Source organism: Panthera pardus, unplaced genomic scaffold (assembly GCF_024362965.1).
Source record: "Panthera pardus isolate Hobbes unplaced genomic scaffold, ASM2436296v1 HiC_scaffold_26, whole genome shotgun sequence".
Lineage (NCBI taxonomy): Eukaryota > Metazoa > Chordata > Mammalia > Carnivora > Felidae > Panthera > Panthera pardus.
The window spans coordinates 9,229,292-9,250,891 of record NW_026526832.1 but is presented as its reverse complement, the minus strand read 5'-3'; the positions used below and the strand labels follow the sequence as shown (position 1 = coordinate 9,250,891).

The 21,600-nt window shown below is 35.0% G+C and overlaps 1 protein-coding gene across 4 annotated transcripts in view; it reads right to left on the bottom strand.

The window, feature by feature from the left end:
* The window catches only part of MAP4K3 (mitogen-activated protein kinase kinase kinase kinase 3), a 204,452-nt gene that overhangs the window by 30,082 nt on the left and 152,770 nt on the right, over nt 1–21,600 (bottom strand). For all 4 annotated transcript variants that reach the window (XR_008418038.1, XM_019446682.2, XM_019446692.2 and 1 more), the window contains 6 exons: nt 15,477–15,535; nt 9,633–9,671; nt 9,348–9,401; nt 7,135–7,177; nt 4,821–4,980; nt 3,668–3,780 (listed from right to left, as the gene is read on the bottom strand). Coding sequence is in view for 3 of the 4 variants with exons in the window: in XM_019446682.2 (XP_019302227.1) it covers nt 3,668–3,780; nt 4,821–4,980; nt 7,135–7,177; nt 9,348–9,401; nt 9,633–9,671; nt 15,477–15,535 (468 nt within the window). In the remaining variant the exon portion in view is untranslated. The remainder of the gene's footprint in view (nt 1–3,667; nt 3,781–4,820; nt 4,981–7,134; nt 7,178–9,347; nt 9,402–9,632; nt 9,672–15,476; nt 15,536–21,600) is intronic.

The window sequence follows — 21,600 nt, the reverse complement described above, 5'->3', positions numbered from 1 at the left end:
AAAAAGAATACATGCATGAATATACTTCTTTTGTTGTTGTTTGGCATATTAATACTGTATTTCAAACATAATTATTGAAATAAAATACACATGTACGCTCTCTTTGTAAAAGGGCACAATACAGCTAAGGCTAAAGTCCCCTATAATCCTTCCACAGTCCATTTACCCCTGGTACCTGCCCCCTCTCCAAAAAAGCTGATTTAGGGTGCCCCTTCCAAACCTCTTCCTAGGCAACTATATGTACTCATGTATTTGTGTATCTTTCCATACCACCTTGTATATACTTTTATATGTGTCCCCATAGAAAACACTGTTTTGGTGTGTGCTTTAGAACATAGTTAATGCACTCTTTTATCAACCTGTCTTTTGCCTTAACGGGTCTTAGATCTTCGTATCAGTACACATAGATTTGGTTCATCTAACTGCAGCACAGTATGAATATAACAAACTTTATTTAGCTATTTCCTAGTTATTATTGGGTATTTAAGTTATTTTCCGTTTTCTACTATAACAACAATGCAGAAATGATCACTCTTGCATTTACCTTACTATGCAATGTATGAATTATTTTTTGGGGGGATGCTGTGATAAGAGAAACTACTGGAATATAAAGTCTGTACCTCTTACACTGCAGTGGATACTGACCACCAAACTGTCTTTCTGAGTGCCCATTTCACATTATACCCACCAGCAGTGTGGATGAGCCCTGGTTCCTTTGGTCTCACAGACACTTAATGTTATCAAACTCATCAGTAAAAAATGTTTTCTCCTTAATAAGCATGCCTCTGATTGCTAGGAACATTGAGAATATTTTAAAAAGAGTTTATTGGCTATCTGTACTTTCTCTTCTATGAATTGTCTTTTCTCATTTTTTTTTTACTGAGTTATCTTTTTTCTTATCTATTTGTTGGTGTTCTTTATAGATTCCAGATTTGAATACTTTATATATTAAATATGTTACAAATGTTTTATCCTAGTCTGTAGATTATCTTAACCTTGTTTATAATGTGAGTTGAAGTTTTATATTTTGAGGGATTCAAATACATCAATCACTGGTCAGAGTATATTGATAATTATAAGGAGAGTAAAAATATGCTCAAGAGGGGCACCTGGGTGGCTAAGTCAGTTGAGCGCTCAACTCTTGATTTTGGCTCAGGTCATGACCCCAGGGTCGTGGGATCGAGCCCCACATTGGGCTCCACACTGAGTGTGGAGTGTGCCTGAGATTCTGTCTCTCTCTCCCATTGTCCCTCTCCCTAACTTGCGCGTGCTCTCTCTAAATTAAAAAAAAAAAAAAAAGCTCAAGAATACCAGATATTTTTCCAAGGGGCCACATGCCTGGATATATGATTTGCCTCCCACCCTTTCAGAGGGATTATACTTTAAATATGTTTTATGAAAGTCTACATTTCTTTGGGGGTTAATGTTAATAACATTTTAAGGAATGACTTCCTAATTTTTGTCACTCTACGTCAAAATTATTTAACTGTGACAAAAATCAAAATCTATTAATTGATTTCATATACCTGATACAAATAAAATATGCTGTGTAACACTACTTCTGTAACTATTAGACACTTCTGAAATTAAAACTATTTGAAATTTTACTTTGTAGATATGTGTATGAGGATGTATAGCCTATTGCTGCCACCAATTTGTGATAATTTTTTTTTTTCATTTTGCAACTAACTTATGTGCTTGGTTTTATATTTATGTCCTTAAGTTACCTTAGATCATCTATATGAGCAAAACATTTTTGAAAAGTGTATTTATTTATTTTGGGAGAGAGAGCGCGCATGAAAGTGTGTGCATGAGTAGGGAAGGGGCAGAGGGGGTGGGGAAAGAATCCCAAGCAGGCTTCGCCTGTCAGCTCAATCCCACAAACTGAGATCATGACCTGAGCCAAAGAGTCAGACACTTAACTGAGCCACCCAGATGCCCCGCAAAACATTTTAAGTTAGCAAGCTCTGAATGTTGAAACTGTCAGATTTACATTGAGTACTGACAGAATTGGCTATAAACAATTTCAAGCTGCAGAAACTGTAATCACGTTTCAACATATGGATACTGTTTATCCTATTATACAGTTGCCGACATATTTCAGAATCACTGAGACTGTTAGTTTTACTACTACGGTACAGTAGTTCCTTATCCTAATGAAATAAGGTAAGAGAAAGAATTACAAATGCACACATAAAAAAATGTATACATCTCTCAAAAGTTCTCATGCTGCATCGTAGAGTCATGAAGCTGTATTTCTGTACTACCTTAACAGTGCTGCTAAAATTTAAACCAGTGAACACAAAAAGGCCCTGTTCAGTTGAAGAGACATCATAAAAACCCATTCCTAAAGGGCATTTGATGCTTTTGTTAACAACATCCTACCTAAATTTCACAACTTACGATGGATAATCCTAGATTTTTAAATGCTTTAACTAAACATAAAGAGGGTATGTCATATTATGTCATGAAATCTTAAAAAAACAGATTATAGTACAAAAGCCTCTAACAATGTGCTTCCTGCATAAAACCATAGCTATATGCACATAAGTACTTTAACTGTACTATATAAAAGCAAATATTAGTAAACACAAAAACTTTGATTTTTTTTTTTTTTATTATTTGAGAGAGAGTGTGTGCATTCATGTGTGGGTGGGGGGAGAGAGGGAGAAAGGAAGAAAGGTAAGAAGGAAGGTAGGGAGGGAGGAAGGGAGGGAAGGAGGGAGGGAGGGAGGAAGGGAGGGAGGGAGAGAGAGAGAAGGAAAACCTCAAGCAAGCTCCACACTCAGTGGGGAGTCCATGTAGGGCTTGATCCCATGACCCTGGCTGGGATCATGACCTCAGCAGAAATCAAGCTCCACCAACCTAGACACTCAAGTGCCCCAACATACACAAAAACTTAAAAAATACTCTCATCTTATGATCTCATGGTCATCTGCTGAATTGGGTATTTTAAGGATTTTTGTTTTAAGTTCTATGATGAAAGACAAATGTCTTCTGACGATCATGAGCAAATTTTTTACAAATGTTAAAAAATTTTAGTATCCTGATAAATACTATTTATGTTTTAATAGCTATGTCACAGTATTTTATCCAACATTTGTAACAAGAATAGCTACTGAGGCTAATTTCATCTTTCCTAAAATGATATTTTATATCTACTGGAAAATAATTTTCATTTTTCCTCCTTGTTATTTTGAGTAACAGTAGTAATACCACGAATTATGTAATCTATAGTTAAAAACTCGTCCTAAGTAAAAGTCCTAGCTTTCCTTATCTGTCCATGTCCTTCTTTCCATAACTTTTTGAGACTGTTAGGAACTTTTAAGAATCTCATCAATGAGAATAATAATAGTTACCTGTATGCTGAAGGTCACATTTAAAATACACTATTATTAAAAAAAAAAAAAAAAAAAAAGGCCTACATAATTTGAATAGCAGAAAGTCATCATTCAATTTTGCCACAGCAGTTACTTTTTTTTTAAGATTTAAGCAATCTATTATAATTAATACATTAAAAAAACAACATACTAATTCCAAAATATACAATCCCTATAGTTTAATTATAATAACAAAACTAACTTAACAATGAAAAAGAAAATACAATTATATTATTAAGTATTATTATATATTATATAGTAAGTATATTATAAATATAAATACCTACTGGTACATCTTTCTTTTCTTTCCTTGAAGGGTTTGTGCCTCTATGTTCATTCTGTTGTTGATATAATGAACCATCTCGTTCACCATTTAACTGGAAGGAGCTCATTCCATTTCCTTCAATAAGATGTTTAAATATATTTAAAAAGGATTAATTTTCATGAAAACTTTCACTTAGAAAATTATCAAGTAGGAAAGAAAAATACGATTTCTCAGATGGTTTCTGCCTTCATCCGATCAGAAATAGTACTAAAGAAAAAAAAGTCTGATACCTATGTTCTACTTCTATCTCTTTTTTTAAACATTTTTTTTTTAACATTTTTAATTTATTTTTGAGAGACAAAGTACGAGTGCAGAAGGGGCAGAGAGAGAAGGAGACACAGATTCTGAAGCAGACTCCAAGCTCTTGAGCTGTCAGCACAGAGCCTGATGCGGGGCTTGAACCCATGAACCGTGAGATCATGACCTGAGATGAAGTTGGATGCTCAACCAACTGAGCCACCCAGGTGCCCCTCATAGAGACAAATTTAAAATCAGGTTAAATCTAAGCACATATATTTATGTGAAAAACAAAGAAATACTGAATATATAACTACTTTCAGGAACGGGCAATTAACAATATCCAGGAAATTTTAGTTGCTTTTTAATTGTTTCTTTTGCATAATACACAATACGGTACTAAAACAGCATCTTCTAGTATTAATTTGGAGACAAATAACTAGCAAAAGTGACAATCATTTTTCTAAAAATGATAATATGAAATAAAAGAAAGGAGTTAGATGAAGAACCCTCTTTTTTTTTCTAAAACACAAGTAGCCTACAACCAAAACACATTGTCCTTGTTTGTTCAGTTTCTTCTATTGCCACACTAAGGTAACTGATGAACTGAGCCTTTACAATTCCCCAAGAAAGAAGGTTAGATATGAAATGAGAAACAAGGACATTTTAATACCAGAATGGGTCACAGTAATCCTGTCATATATGAACACTTCAAACTATGTGGCAAAAAAGCAGAAGCCATCTCTACAGTCACTGCCTTCCTTCCCCCCCCCTCAAAGGAATTTCAGATACTCTTAAAAGAAAAGACACCCTCCATTTTCTTCACACAGCACGAAAACCTGGTAACGTACTTATTTCACCCTCCCTTCACCCATTACCTAAAGCAACTGGCTTTTGTGGAGGTAATCTGGGAGGTGGTGGTCTGGGTGGAACTTGGGAGGGTTTTGCTGGGCTCTCTGACATAGGACATCTCTTGATAGTTCCTTGATTATCATCCTCAGTAGAATGAGTTTCCTGTGGTATGAATATGGACTTAGGCTGAAATAATACAGAAAAGGAGATCAATGATTAAACATGAAATTACTTGTTTCATTCAAAAAAGAAAAATATTAAACGTCTTTCCTGAAGTAAATACTATTCTGTGTTTACTAGCTGAGCTTTAAGGTTATTCAACTATCTGATTCATATTATCTTAATATATATCCTAAAAATGTACAGTAACATGTTTTCTCAGAAAAAAGGTCCTTTTCTATTAATTCCTTCGCAAGCCTTCCTATCTAGACTTGCTAAATAAAAATATTCTGCTCTTTCTGTTCTCCAATTTAAATGAGTCTCTTTATTTTAAACATTCAGACTAATCAAATTACAGTTCTTTATAAGACTAACTGTCTCTTTCAGATGACTCAATGTACAGTCGGTTGCACGTATGACCTCAGCTCAGGTCATGATCTCGCAGTTCGTGATTTCGAGCCCCACATCGGGCTCTGTGCTGACAGCTCCGAGCCTGGAGTCTGTTTCAGATTCTGTGTCTCCCTCTCTCTCTCTGCCCCTCCCCCTCTCATGCTTTGTCTCTGTCTCTCTCAAAAATAAACAAAACATTAAAAAAATTTTTTAGATGACTCCGGGTCTTTTATGTTAATGCCTAACCTTTCAGACTGGGGCAGGAGAAGATACCAATTAAAATTCTATCATACTGGAAAAGATTAACACCGCAATATGGAATGGCTAAGAAACTTTCTGTGCAGACAATGGAAAAAGCCCCAGTCAGTTGAAGGTTTGGAGAATTTGTAAATTCTTAATGTGTCCCTTACTAGAAAGATTGTTCACACTTATGTTTTTGAAATTCTAATGTAAAACAAAACAAGCAAATACAGTATTATTTACCTGTGGGAAACATAATTTTTTTTAAGTATAAAATGAAACAAAATACAGTAATACATTAGATGCCAAGACTGGTCAGACTCCAATTCTCGTTTATAAACCCTGATTTCGGGACGCCTGGGTGGCTCAGTCAGTTAAGTGTCTTTGGCTCAGGTCATGGTCTTGTGGTTCATGAGTTCGAGCCCCATGTCGGACTCTGTGCTGACAGCTTGGAGCCTGGAGCCTGCTTCTGATTCTGTCTCCCTACCTCTATGCTCCTCCCCTGTTCTCACTCTGTCTCTCTCCCTCAAAAATAAACATTATAAACCCGGATTTCAAAGCGTTCATAATTTTTTTAAAGTATAAAATGAAACGATAGTTGAATACACCTAAATGAAAATATAGTAAAACATTAGATGCCAAGACGGGCCAGACTCCAATTGTCATTTATAAACCCTGATTTCAAACCTTATAACAGCTCATTTTATAAACAGTTCATTTTATAATTAAAACTTGCTGTGCATATAAACTCATAAAATAAATTTATATTAGTATTACCTATATTAACTCATTGTGCCCTTTAAAAAAAACCCATCAGTGAGAATTTTAGCATTCTACAATGTTTCTGACAAAACAGTTGCCAAAAATTTTTGAAAATTATTCTGATTGTTTTTTTAATGTAAAAGTACCTTCTTTTTTTTTTTTAATTTTTTTTTTAACGTTTATTTATTTTTGAGACAGAGGGAGACAGAGCATGAACGAGGGAGGGTCAGAGAGAGGGAGACACAGAATCCGAAACAGGCTCCAGGCTCCGAGCCGTCAGCACAGAGCCCGACGCGGGGCTCGAACTCACGGACCACGAGATCATGACCTGAGCTGAAGTCGGCCGCTTAACCGACAGAGCCACCCAGGCGCCCCTAAAAGTACCTTCTGATAATTTAATATATATGATAATAAATCACTACCCATTACCCATTCTTAGGAAATCATTTACTAGTAGATCATAGCTTCTGAAGGAAAAAAATCTTACAAAAAATGTGAGATTTCTAAGCCAGGTGAATGAATACTAACCCATTAATTTAATCATTTTCATGTATAAATTTCTAGAACTTTATTATTTAGAATAAATGCTAAATGACAAGTTGGATAATTTAAAAAAGCAGCCAAAATTAATCACAATCATCAGTATCATGGCTGGTAACTTCATGTTTTCTTGTGGCTCTCAAGTGAAAATAAGCTACGGAGTAACTATTAATATAGTACTGATGTGACAGACCAACCGCACACACCCACACCCACACATAATTCAAACTGAAAAACAAACCTGCTTACCTTTGGTGGCAAAGGAGGTGGAACTTTTGCTTTCATGGTTGAACTATAAAAACGTAAAAGTTTAGGATCAGAATTGAATGATTACTAAAGTATAATTAATTTTTCAAAGATATGGAAGAAAATTTACAGAAACAAGTTCCCTTTCCTGAGATTATGAGTGTTTTCCAAAACGTTCTGTACAATGTTCACGTTATGCTGAATGAAGTTTTATTCAGAAGTAATTAAGTAGACATGCTTTCTTGGTTTCAAATTAAAATAGGAAAAGATAACTACAATTCTAGTTTATATCAATTGAATGGTAATTATTATGAAAACACTAGCAACAACTAGTTAGGGAAAAACAGCAAAATGATACAGTATAAAAATATATCACAATGTAAGCTTCATTTTTATTACTGTTAGAGATGAAACATCTCTGATGAAGCTCATCAAAAGCTACATACATTCTCTACAAAATTTTAGGCAGAATTTATCTGATTGAAGCTAAGATTCATTATAACTCAGAATTGGGAGTTTTCGATGTACAAAAACTTAAAAGATGGAGCATAAACTCTCAGATGAGGAAACAGGTCCAGAGAAGTTAAGTGACCTGATTCAAGGTCAAAGAGTACTGAGACAGAAAAGAAAACCTATGCCTTTATGCCTCCAACTGCTAGTCAGGTACCTGTCACTCTACCATGAAACTGCACTTTTCTTTAAAGAAAAAAAAGAGAGGGGCGCCTGGGTGGCTTGGTCGGTTAAGCGTCCGACTTCGGCTCAGGTCACGATCTCGCGGTCGGTGGGTTCGAGCCCCGCGTCGGGCTCTGTGCTGACAGCTCAGAGCCTGGAGCCTGTTTCAGATTCTGTGTCTCCCTCTCTCTGTGACCCTCCCCCGTTCATGCTCAGTCTCTCTCTGTCTCAAAAATAAATAAATGTTAAAAAAAAAAAATTTAAAGAAAAAAAGAGAATCTAAGAAAACTAAGCCTCAATGCTTATGTAAGTGAAAATATTCCCATATATCTGATCCAACAGAACCTTGTAAGAGGAAGAGAGATCTCTCCTCACTCTCTTTGTACACACCAAGAAAAGGCCATCTGAGGACACAGAAAGAAGGCAGTTGTCTACAAGCCAGGTAAGAGGGCCCTCACCAGGAACAGAATAGAGCTGTGACAAATTTCTGTTATTCAAGTTACTCGGTCTGTGGTATTTTGTAATGGCAGCCTAAGCTAAGACACAGCTTGGTAACAAGGAGTGGAGTACTGCTACAACAAATACCCCAAATGTGGAAGATCTGCTTTTATTTTTTAAGATTTTTTCTTTAAAGTTTATTTGAGAGAGAGAGAGAGAGAGAGAGACAGTGCATGGAGGAGGAGCAGAGAGAGAGGGAGAGAGAGAATCCCAAGCAGGCTCCACGTGGTCAGTGCAGAGCTCAACGCAGGGCTCCATCTATGAACGGTGAGATCATGACCTGAGCTGAGATCAAGAGTTGGACGTTCAACCGACTGAGCCAACCAGGCACCCCCGTTTTGGAATCAATTAACAGGTAGAGGCTGGAAGAGTTCTGAGGTACATGCTAGAAATATGGACGCTAACAATGATTTTGCTGAGAGAGAGAGCTGAAGAGAAAGTTTCCCTCTTCTTAGAGAATGCATCAATAACTACCAAGAGAATACTGGTAGAATGTACACATTAAAGGCCATTCTCCAGTGGAAATGGTGGAGGTCTGCAATGGAAATGATGAGCACATTATTGGAAATGGGAGGAAAAGTGATCCTTGTCAGAGAGGTAGACAACTTGGCTGAATTGTGTTCATATTCTAATGTTTAGTGGAAGGTTGAATGAGGTCGTAAGAGTGAGGTCCTAGTTGGATAGGATTAGAGGCCTTCTACGAAAAGGGGAGAGAGGTTTCTCTCTGTGTGCATGCATGCATGCGCTGATGTTAGCCCATGTGAGAACATGGTGAAAAGACAACCATCTGCAGGCCCAAAGAGAACTCTTGCCAGGAACCAAACTGGCCAGCAGCTGGAGCCTGAACCTCCCAGCCTCCAGAACTGTGAGACAACTTGCTGTTTAGACGACCTCTCCATGGTATTTTGTTAATGTTGCCTGAGGTAACACAACTAGAACAGAGAAATAAACTGTGATATAACCCATAATACTCTCAATATAAAGCTGTCAAACCTATGAAATCACATCAAATGACATCTTTTATCAAAAACAGAGAAAGAACTTACTGCTTGGATTCATCATCATCCCCTTCATCATCTTCTAAATGTGCCACGTGCCCTCTAAGGACAAAGGACAATTCCACTGTTACTAAATGGACTTTACCAAAATGGCTTAAGAAGAAATTTACGAAGTGTAGGAAGGGCTACTGCAAGACAGCATTTTATTTCTGCAGCTTTACAGGATTCAGAATTAAACAACAAAATGTGAGGCTACATGACAGAGAAGGGGGCAAACAGACTCTACTCTCTGTGACATAAAGTATTTTAAGCTTAATTAAAAATCAAAATTACCGCTGATGTAATTCTTCTTCAACAGACTTCAGAAGACTCCTTAAAAGAAAAACAAAAAACAAAAAACAAAAACCAATGTGAATAAATAAGGAAAGGAATACCAAGTACATATTTTCCTCATTTGAACCTTAACCGTAAATTTTTAAATTACTTTTTACTATTTTGTAACATCAGCTACAATGATCTCTATGCCATAGAACATCAAGTTATACTTAATAATATATCCGTATTTTCTGCTGCTAATGTCTTCATACATGTATTTGAAATGAACAAAATAAATCCTAATGTTTATTGAAAAATACCAGTTCAAACAGAGGACAACCCACCATGAAATGTCACAATAGGACTGACAAAACCATAATTGCAGGGTCACAGTCAGGGGTTTCCAGGATTCAAATTCTACCTGGAACATTTTACCTGACACCTGAAATTATATTTTCTTTTTCTTAAAATAAGGAAGGTGACACACTTTAAAAAAAAATCATGCTCTCAGGCAATCCTACAAAATGAAACTCAACATGTTGGATCTCTCTGCAAAAGCATGCATGCATGTGATGTGAATACATGAATGTAGTAGCACTTTGCTTTCACAGAAGACACTCACTTACCTGAGATATCTGTTCTCCAGTGGTGTACTGGCAAACACATTTACACTTTTGGGAGACTAAGCCTGTATCAGACCAGGTGCGAGGATTTTATCATTAGGAGCGAGTTATGAAACTTTGCTATTCAGGAATGTGAGAGAGAACTCACGGCATTCCTGAGTTCCCTTCCTTTTCGCTGCAAGTCCATGCAGCGAACCTCCTATGTTGCATTCTTCAAGCATAAAAACTCAGCAGCCTTCTTAAAGCCAACGGGATAGGGAGAAATATGGTTACTAACAGATTACTGAGGTAGAAGTGAGCCAACGGAAAATCTAGTCTCCTCAAAAGGCAAGGCAATACCTTCTGATCATTTTTCCCACTGATATATATTGGAAAAAACTCCCCTTAGAATTGTCAAAACATAAAACCAGAGAAATTGAAAGGTAAAGTTAGCTGGTATGAGCAACAGAATACATTTTAGTCTTCAAATATTTTAATTAGGCCAGCTTACTAACAACCTAAGTATTAAAAAATGACAGAGCTCTAACTCGAGTGGTAAATGACATGGGAAGGCCATAAACTAATCGCAAATCCTACTCTGCAGATAAAAAAAATTGAGGTACTTCAGTCAAATGTATGATCTCATTCACAAAGCTCTTCAAGGGCTAGTTCTAGGGAGATGGCTCAGAGCTTCTGACTACGGGCAGGATCGTAAGTGATGCCAGCCTGTAAAGCAAAGACAGCCTGCATCTGAGTCCCGCCTCTGCCATTGTAAGCTGTGTGGCCTTCAATAAGTACTTTGATTTCCCATTGCTTCAGTTTCCATATCTGTAAAACAGGAATTATAACAGTACCTACATCAAAGCATTTATCAAAAGATACAATGAATATGGGTAAAATGCTTGGAATATTAATTTAAAATACAGTAAGTACTCAATTCACATTTTCTTTATTATGATGGGCTACGCAACATTTCTTTAAACTAGCAATTCTAAAGTGTGGTCTAGGGATCCCAGAGGTCCCTTGGCCTCCTGTAGGGGGTCTGCAAGAATAAAACTAGTTTCATAATACATATAATACAAAAAAGCATTTACCTTTTTCACTCTTAATTTTTTCATCGGGAATGAAACTCTGGAGTTTTCCAGAGGTTATAAGATACATGATAACACAACAGATTAGTAGCAGATATGAGAATTCGGCTGTCTTCTAATAAGCCAGATATTAAAGAGATTTGCAAAAAAAAATAAAACAATGCCCATTTCCTTACTATTATTTTGTTTCAGAAAGATAGCTGTTTTTCATAAAAAAATGTTATTAGTGGGCCTCAATAAAGCTTGTTGAATTACATGGACATATATAAAATCTATTAATGCAATTGTTTGCTGCTTCTAAATCTCATGAGAGGAATTACACGGTGTTAGGTTTGAGGTGGCATTTAAATTGGTCCTTAATGATGAGAAATTTTTAAAAAATATTTATTTTTGTAGACAGCTCAAGTGGGGTAGGGACAGAGAGAGGGGGGCAGAAGATCGGAAGCAGGCTCTGCGCTGACAGCCTGACAGCAGCGAACCCGACGTGGGGCTCGAACTCACAAACTGCAAAATCATGACCTGAGCCGAAGTCAGACGCTCAACCAGCTGAACCACTCAGGGGCCCCCATGAGGAATTTTTTAAACACACACACACACACACAAAGTGTTATTTATGATAACATGTAATGAGTATATTACTATTTTAAGTAAATAAATATTTTGAAAAGTTCTCAGTTTAAATTTCCAATACCGTAAATATTGACAGTTATAACACACATAAACAAAAGCTCTGGAGTCCTCAGTAATTTTTAAGAGTGTAAAGGGATCCTGAGACCAAAAATTTAGGAAGCACTGCTTTAAACTGTGTTATTACCAAGTTAAATATAGTATCTCTGAACTGTATAGTGGGCTTTTATATCATTTTAGAAGATAGGAAAAACTTTTTTTCTTAAGCACATGCCAGTATTTGGGGGGGGTGCACCTCTTTTTCCAATAGAGAATATTCAGATTTGAAAACAATTAAGAAGTAAAAATGTACTTTATTTTTCAATTACCATATTTAATTGGATTTACAGGGCATTCCACTTTTTAAAAAAGAATGTTCCCAGGAGTACTATGTTCTCCAAGAATAAGAGAGAAAGGCTGAATAAGAGAACATGGAAAAGCAGCTATGCTTTATTGTTAGGGACTCAGGTATATTTTCAATTCATTTACTAGTATATCTCCTACTATGTGTTAACAGGTATTTTGTTAATAAACTTACAGAATTCATGAAGTGTTAATGAAAAGTAGGATATATGATTTGCTTCTCAGGCTTTATAAAAGAGAAAGTGAAACATGGCTAAATTTGCTAAGAGGTGCATTTATGGTAAATACTGTATCTTGTGAGCCCTGGGGAAAAGTAACACTGATTTAATCACCAAGATTGGGTGCTATACAATAAACCACTATTCACTGGTCCATGTGGATTCTTCTGTTATGGAAGTTTTAGAAAGTAATGAACGAAGTAAAACAAAAATGATGCCCACAGATACTGAGTTACTAAGTCAATCTAAAAACATTAGGAAATCTGGATGAAAATGTTAAAAATGGGGAACAATATGCAATCACAAATTTAACTGATGAAAGTGAAGAAACTGACACAGGGAAGTGAAAAAAAAGAGAAAGAAAAACCCACAGCCAAAATATTTAGCATATTAAAATTAGCTAAGAAATTCACATGCTGGTTTCTGAAATCTTCTGAAATTGTCTAAGTAGCTAAAAACAATCTTTAAGTACTGTCCTGAGTATATCTGAAGACAAAACAAAAAATCTCCTATTTCTTGAAAACCAAAGAGCAGTTTTATTCACTCACATTCACTTGCTTTTATAATAAATTACTTACTGAGTAAATACTACACAAATAAGGGCAATTAATAAGTATTTATTAAACCGTAACTGTCCTAAAAATGCTTTGCAATGATTATTACATTTCACCCTTAGCACCCTACAAGGCAGGGACTATTATAATCCCCATTTTACTAGAGAAAATTGAGGTAAATTTCTCAAAGTCACATAGCTTACAGGAAGAGACAGTTCTGACTCCAGATATGGCATTCACTACTACTACACTCAACTGTGCTAGGAACTGTGTAATTCAAGTTACTTTTTTCACCATTATTTAAGTCTTTAGAAGAGAATTTAAGTTATCTCTAGAATCTTTGCTCTACATTAAAAACAATCAGAAATAATTTAGTTTTCTTTTAAAAATAGTATTTTGTTGGTTTTAAATAATCAGAAAAGTTGACCCCAACAACAGCATTCAAGAGAAAAGAAAACTCAGTTAAGTCAAAATACATATTCTATTAAAAAAACAAAAAAACACCTACACCCTATCTTAGTTCTTGTATGGTCTGGAATAGGTAGAAACCCATAAATGGAAATCTGTCTGCCTGATCACCTATGGAGAAAGCAGGAAATCCTGTGAGTTTTAAAACACTGCCTGGTCACAAGAATAAAGCAGACATATCAGTACAGTAAGAGAAGTGCTACATCCATGCTCATGTCACATGTATGTATATACCTGTACACGAAACACAGCCAAAGGTCAAATTTTTGGCCAACCTACCTTGCCAGTGATTCGTTATATAGAATACAGTTCCTTAAGCAGGGATCCAATTAATCAAAAAATGAAGGTTGGGCAAATTATTAACATTTTACCTAGCCAAAGTAACTATATACTATGAAAATGTCTAACAATCAGATATTAGACAATGGGAGCTAAGGAATCTGGAAAAGCATTTAGTGATGGGCCATATTTCTTTTTTGCATTTTTGCTAGTATATAATTTAAAAATATATTTAAAATGAACCAAAAAAGTGTAAATGGAATTTTTCTCCAAATCATCCACTGTCTCTTAAAATACACCAAAATTTGCTAACAAGGTCCTTAAAACTAGTGACCTTATATTAAGACAAAATAATAAAAAAAGCACTTCAGAATTTTTATTTGCTAACCACTATGAGACACACCTTCCTTTGCTGTCCATTAATGAATCAGGAGAGATTATAAATAGTACACAGTTACTATTTAGATAAAATCTCATTTTTCTATCAGGGAAACTGTATGCCTTTTTCCCATTTTAGGAAACTTAAATCAGGTTAATTAAAAACAAATTAATCGTATTTAATTGAAATTCAGCTTAAATCCAAACTAATGCATTTCTCTAGGCGGTCATTCAAAGTCTCTTCTCTGTGTTGAGAAAAGATAGGGTATTTAAATTAAACATTTAGTCTAAAAAAAGGAGACACGATTTTGCATTATCTTTAAATCTGAACTACTGTCTTCAGTCATCGTTCCTCAACTGCTTAAACTATGGATGTATACATATTTTTCAACTCTCTAATGTGTAAGTGAAATTATATGTTGCAATTTTAAGATGTTCTGATTGTTAAAACAGTATCTACATTGCTGAGAGATTTTGACAATTTAAATAGTATTTCCTTACATATTAGGTTTTATAATGGTAATTTCTCCATGAACTCAGAAAATGAGAATCTACAAAGAACAGCAGAGTCCTGTCCCCTTACTCTGCTGAGGACTATGAACAACTTAAATTGTTACTCCTTGTAAGCTGCCTTTTCACCACAGTGCTGTACCACCTAGACAGTGCCTGGTGTACAGGAGAGGCCGTGAATAATTGTTCTATTTACTTCTTGCATGAATTGATAATTCTGAAGACAGCAGATGCATTTTAACTACTATCTCCTTTTTGAAAAGCTCTAAACTAAAAAGTTAGGATAAAGAGTTCTAAACACTGTAAATATTTTCAGCTATTTTCAGAGCCAACACACTGGGATATGTACCAAAGCAAGTTTTATAAGGAATGAAGAGGTCAACCTTAAAAATAAAATAAAAAAATTCTGAAACATGTATCGTCTTCAGTTGGAATGTACTTTGTTTTCTCTAACAAGTAAGGTCTACAAAGTAGCTTGATATAAAAAACATAATGTCTCCATTATGACAATTACTGACTAAATGATTAGCAAGGTAGCAATGAAGAAAAGTTGAAAGCGTATTATAAAAACCTATCTACCAGACTAATACAATTTACTTCTGGAAATATTAACATATTTTTCTATATTAAATATATAATAAAATGCACAAGATATATGTAATAAATAAATTAAAATATAAAGCAACTTAATTATTCTTGAATATAAATTTAATTTAAAAAGAACTTTACTTACTTGTTTGCACCCAAAAAGTAACTACCTTGGTGTCCTTGTCCATATTCTAGTTGTAGATCCTAATAGTACAAAATGATGTATTTAGCAAAATAGTAGTATATCACAAATCATAATACACAAATATATATATTTTAAAAGAGAAACCCCAGACTGCAAATAAATCTGTATTGCTATATGTTCTTTAAAAAAAAGGTATGGTAGGACTTCCAACAATAAAAGATGTCAGAAGTTTGTAGTTGTGGTTTACGTATTTTATTATTTAAGTTCAGTATTTTTCTGGGAACTTGTTTGAATAATATATGTAAGTTTCATTTATGGTTATTGCTTTCTTAGCTAAAATTTGCAAAAAAACCCAGTTTTTAGAAAGAAAAATGCTCAAATAAGGTATTTAATAGCAAAGATATAATGAAGGAAAAAAATCACAGAAGAGAACAAGCAACAAAAATCTTGACTTTGTATAGAAGATCTGCAATAATTATGTATTTATACACATTCACATATTTCTATTGTTGCTTTAGGCAGGTAATAATTTTTAAACATATAGAATAGGTGCTCTTTTTAAGTAAATTGTATAGATGAACATGGGCAAGGTTGCAAATTACACTTAAAGGGCTTTGAATAATTTTTTAAAGAGCTAAGTAGTGAAACTTCAAAGGAGTATTACTAAGGCAGTCCCTTAACTAAACATTTCCACTGAATGCTACGGGTTGTAGGCTTAAGAATTGAAATTTAAAGGGGTAACAACATAAATGCTCAACTCAAATGCCTTCTTGAGGAAAAAACTGTTTTCCAACAACTATGGAAAGTACAAAGTAAAGCTTCCTTTCTCCCCTTAAGTCACTGTATTTCAAGCATGATTTTAACAATAAAGGGGGAATATTTAACATTTAAAATGAGTTTTATTTTCATCAGAATATAGAATAAAGTGTTTTCTAATACACAAGGTATCGCCAGATGCACAGTCAGGACTTAATGCAAAAGACACCTCCTTGGAGGAGGCTTCCAAGACTGTACAGGAAGGAAGGTGCAACCTTTCCCATGTCTTCATGGCACTGAATACATAGTTCTCCTCTAGCACTTAAACTGCCTTTTAATTAATTTATTAACCAGTTTATAAAAACAGAAACCAGTCTGTGAGCTCCTCAAAACAGGAAAATTGTTACGTCCATCTTTCTTCCCTACAGGCCCAAAGTCTAGAATAGCACCTACCACACACTAACCAGGCCCTTAAAACAAATTCTTGTTCCAATGCCAGTAGTTCATTTTCCTGCAAGCAGATAACTAACACTCCAGCCTCATTAAGATACACAAATTCTAGATCACAAAAATACTAAGCCTAGGAACATAAGAACTCTAAACGATACATTACATTTAAGTAAAAAGCACTTTAACATTTAAGTACTCCAAGACCTGTCAAAATAAAAATCCTGGTTTAGACAAGATTCAAATCTTGTCTTCTTCAATATTTGCGTTCTTTCATGCATAATAAATGTTCTTACTAGTGACAGAAGAGAGAATACATCAAAAACAGTAAGATTAGTCAACCATCACCACACTGGTATCACGTGAAATTCTAGTGCAAAAGGGTACCTGTTCTATTTAATTCATAATGATATTAATAGGATGGTATCACTGTTACCGTAAGACTGCTACACAATTATTATGCTGTACAACTGAAGTGGTCATGACTTTGTACAGGAACCTTTAATCTTTGGAATTCAGTACAGAGAAGTACTAATCTCAATGAATACACTCCTAACTTCAAGTTTTTTTCTTCAGCTCCAGGTAACGTCCCTCCTCTACCACACCAGCAATCTCTTTAGCCAACATAATCTCTTAAGGCCCTAATCAAATGATGGCTTCTAAAAGTGTTCTACATTTGTGCAGAATGGCAATAGCTTCTGTTATATAAACACATATGTGGCTGTTGTAGGAACAGTCATCTTATGGTACATGACAATTGCCGGGTTGATAACAATGATTTAAAAAAATCCATTGAGATTAGCAAGGTATTTAGGAAGGTAAGAGTCTAAAATAACAAATGTAGTATTTTAATAGAAAATTGTACATAGGTTCATAAGCAAAATAACATTCAGGCCAGGGAGAAGTTGTAGATATATCCAAGTGTGATGATTAAATGTGCCATGTGTCAAACACTACCAGGAAAGCCAAAATAAAAAGGGGCTTATTCTTTATTAATTCCTTCTCTATAAATCAAGTTATGTTTTTAGCAACCATGGAACAAAAACAATGTGCTAGGAATCCAATCAGGTAAAAGAATTACACTAAGTCCTCTAGTAAGTACTGAATCTCAGGTAATTCAACTATTATTTACCAACCACCTATTATATGGCAGGGATTCAGGCAGTAAATCATTCAAGAAAAATGAGAATAAAAAGGAAAGGAAAAAAAGTAAAAGTTGGGCAAAGTTAGTAGCCATTTATATATCTTTAGAACATTCTAAGAAAGACTGATTTAAAACATTTATCAAAAAGTACTTGGAAGCTATTCTGTAATAGAAAAATGCTACCAAAATTATGCTTGGAAAAGCACTCAAGATAACCCTAGATGACAGTAAGACATAGCAATCTTTTATAAGCTAAATAAGAACACATTTGAACATGCCAAGAGAAACATAAGGGAATTAGTAACAAATGAGGCATCAAGTTATTAATGAAGGACAATGTTTAGCTACACAGTAAAGTCAAACAAGTAACAACATGGGCTGAAAACATGCAATAGCCTTATATAGATTTGATCTGAACAGCTCAAACAAAAATTGAAGATGGTTACTCTAGCCCAATGAAAATATCTTTTTGGGTCAGAAAATCCTAACTTCAGTTTTAATGAATGGGGAAGTATTTCTAAGCGCAGGATAGAGCCAGAAAGCACTGAAAAAGATAAAGGATAGAACATGGAACACGGGAAAGGGAAAATACATGTTCAAGAAAATCTTTTTATTGTTTTCTTTTTTGTAAACCCTGTGTGAGGCTGCAAAGCCTACATGTGATGAGAAAATAGCAGGAAGTTAGCAGAACTGATAGAGCTGGCTACAAAAATATAAAAGAAAAAATGTTAGCAATATATTTTAATCAACAAAAAAGGGAACAGCTCAAGAGAATTTCTTTCCTCATCAGAAAATGAGAAAATTATGATTTAGATAAGGTCATTTTAAGATACCTTTTAATACAGCAATTTACATAAGTAAAAAGGGATTGAATCTTGGACAAATCAAAAAAGACTTTCTTAAAAAGAGAAGCAAGTGAGGTCAGAACACTAACAGATAAATGCTGAACAGTATTCATGACTCTTACATGATGAACTCGGACATGAAGATCAAGCAGGGTAGGTTTGCCAATGTAGAAAATGTCCTATCGTTGTGCAAAATAAATGAGTTCTCCTAAGAAACTGTCTTCATATATATTAGGTAAGAAAAGTAGCTACATCATATAAATTTAATAGTAATAGTTTAACAAATTTAAAATAAACAGAAGTTGACATTTACTGTTTCTCTTCCAGAATAATTTTTAGACTTTATTTAATTTTGACCTAATTCAGGGTTTTATTTTTAACTTTTATCTATTTATTTTTTATTTATTTTTTAAGTTTACATCCAAGTTAATTAGCATATAGTGCAACAATGATTTCAGGAGTAGATTCCTTAATGCCCCTTTCCCATTTAGCCCATCCCCCCTCCCACAACCCCGCTAGCAACCCTCTGTTTGTTCTCCATATTTAAGAGTCTCTTATGTTTTGTCCCCCTCCCTGTTTTTATATTCTTTTTGCTTCCCTTAGGTTCATCTGTTTTGTATCTTAAAGTCCTCATATGAGTGAAGTCATATGATATTGGTCTTTCTCTAATTTCGCTTAGCATAATACCCTCTATTTCCATCCACATACTTGCGAATGGCAAGATTTCATTCTTTTTGATTGCTGAGTAATACTCCATTGTATACATATACTACATCTTCTTTATCTATTCATCCATCAATGGACATTTGGGTTCTTTCCATACTTTGGCTATTGTTGATAGCGCTGCTATAAACATTGGGGTGCATGTACCCCTTTGAAACAGCACACCCGTATCCCGTGGATAAATACCTAGTAGTGCAATTGCTGGGTTGTAGGGTAGTTCTATTTTCAATTTTTTGAGGAACCTCCATACTGTTTTCCAGAGTGGCTGCACCAGTCTACATCCCCATCAGAAGTGCAAAAGAGATCCTCTTTCTCCGCATCCTCGCCAACATCTGTTGTTGCCTAAGTTGTTAATGTTAGCCATTCTCACAGGTGTGAGGTGGTACCTCGTCAGGTTTTGATTTGTACTTCCCTGATGAGGGATGTTGCGTTTTTCATGTGTTGGTTGGCCATCTGGATGTCTTCTTTGGAGAGGTATCTATTCATCTCTTTCGCCCATTTCTTCACTGGATTATTTGTTTTTTGGGTGTTGAGTTTGATAAGTTCTTTATAGATTTTGGATACTAACCCTTTCTCTACTATATCATTTGCAAATATCTTCTCCCATTCTGTCGGTTCCCTTTTAGTTTGGCTATTGTTTCCTTCGTTGTGCAGAAGCTTTTTATTTTGATGAGGCCCCAGTAGTTCATTTTTGCCTTGGTTTCCCTCGCCTCCGGAGAAGTGTTGAGTAAGACGTTGCTGCGGGCAAGATCAAAGAGGTTTTTACCTGCTTTCTCCTCGAGGATTTTGATGGTTTCCTGTTTTACATTGAGGTCTTTCATCCATTTTGAGTTTATTTCTGTGTCTGGTGGTCCAGGTTCATTTTTCTGCATGTCGCATCCAGTTTTCCCAGCACCACTTGCTGAAGACACTGTCTTTATTCCGTTGGATATTCTTTTCTGCTTTGTCACAGATTAGATGGCCATACGTTTGTGGGTCCATTTCTGGGTTCTCTATTCTGTTCCATTGATCTGAGTGTCTGTCTTTGTGCCAGTACCATACAGCTTTGTAATATGGCTTTAAGTCCATAATTCAGGGGTTTCTTAAAGTACTTTTGTTATTTACTAATAATGATCAACTGGGTATACCTTTCTGACATATTTGTTTTTTTTTAAAGTAAGCTCCACGCCCAGCATGGAGCCCAATGCGGGGCTTGAATTCATGACTGGGATCGAGACCTGAGCTGAGTCAAAGCTGGACACTTAACTGAGTGAGCCACCTAGGCACCCCTTTCTGACATGTTTTAAATTATAATTTAAATTTTTTATTCTTACTTTTTCAAGTATACCATAACTTTCTTCAGAGCAAAGATTATGTTACTACTTATGTTCCTCCACACCAATTAACATGTTTTCCATATAATTAACTTTAAATATATTTTTCATTATTGTATAGGCTAAAATACCCAGAAAAACTGGGCAAATTAGAAAAAATTGGCATCAATTAAACAGGTGTATAATTTTTTAATCTAAAGACAGTACGTTAGATAAACCCATTTTTATGGTTATGGGCAAAACTCTTACTATTTCTTTAATAATATATATTTTTTCACCAACATATCCTAAGTATTATCATTCCTCCATGAAATAAATATAAAAATGATTAAGGATATGTTTACATTTCTTTTTTTTAATTTTTATTTTTTTCCACATTGGTAAATATGTATCTACTGTATTATTCTTTTTTTGAAATTTAAACTCAAGTTATTTAACCTGTATGTAGTATTGGTTTCAGGAGTAGAATTTAGGGATTCATCACTTACATATAATACCCTTATCTCAACAGTGCCCTCCTTAAGGTCCTTCAGCCATTAGTCCATCCCCCATCCACCTTCCCTCCAGCAAACTTTAGTTTGTTCTCTGTATTTAAAAGTCTTTTACGGTTTGCCTTCCTCTCTGTTTTTATCTTATTTTTCCTTCTCTTTTCCTATGTTCATCTGTTTTGTTTCTTAAATTCCACATATGAGTGAAATCATATGGTATTTGTCTTTCTCTGACTGACTTATTTCGCTTAGCATAATACACCCTAGTTCCATCCATGTTGTTGAAAATGGTTACGATTTCATTCTTTTTTATCACAGGATAGTATTCCATTGTACATATATGTATATATCACATCTTCTTTATCCATTTGTCAGCTGATGGACATTTGGGCTATTTCCCTAATTGGC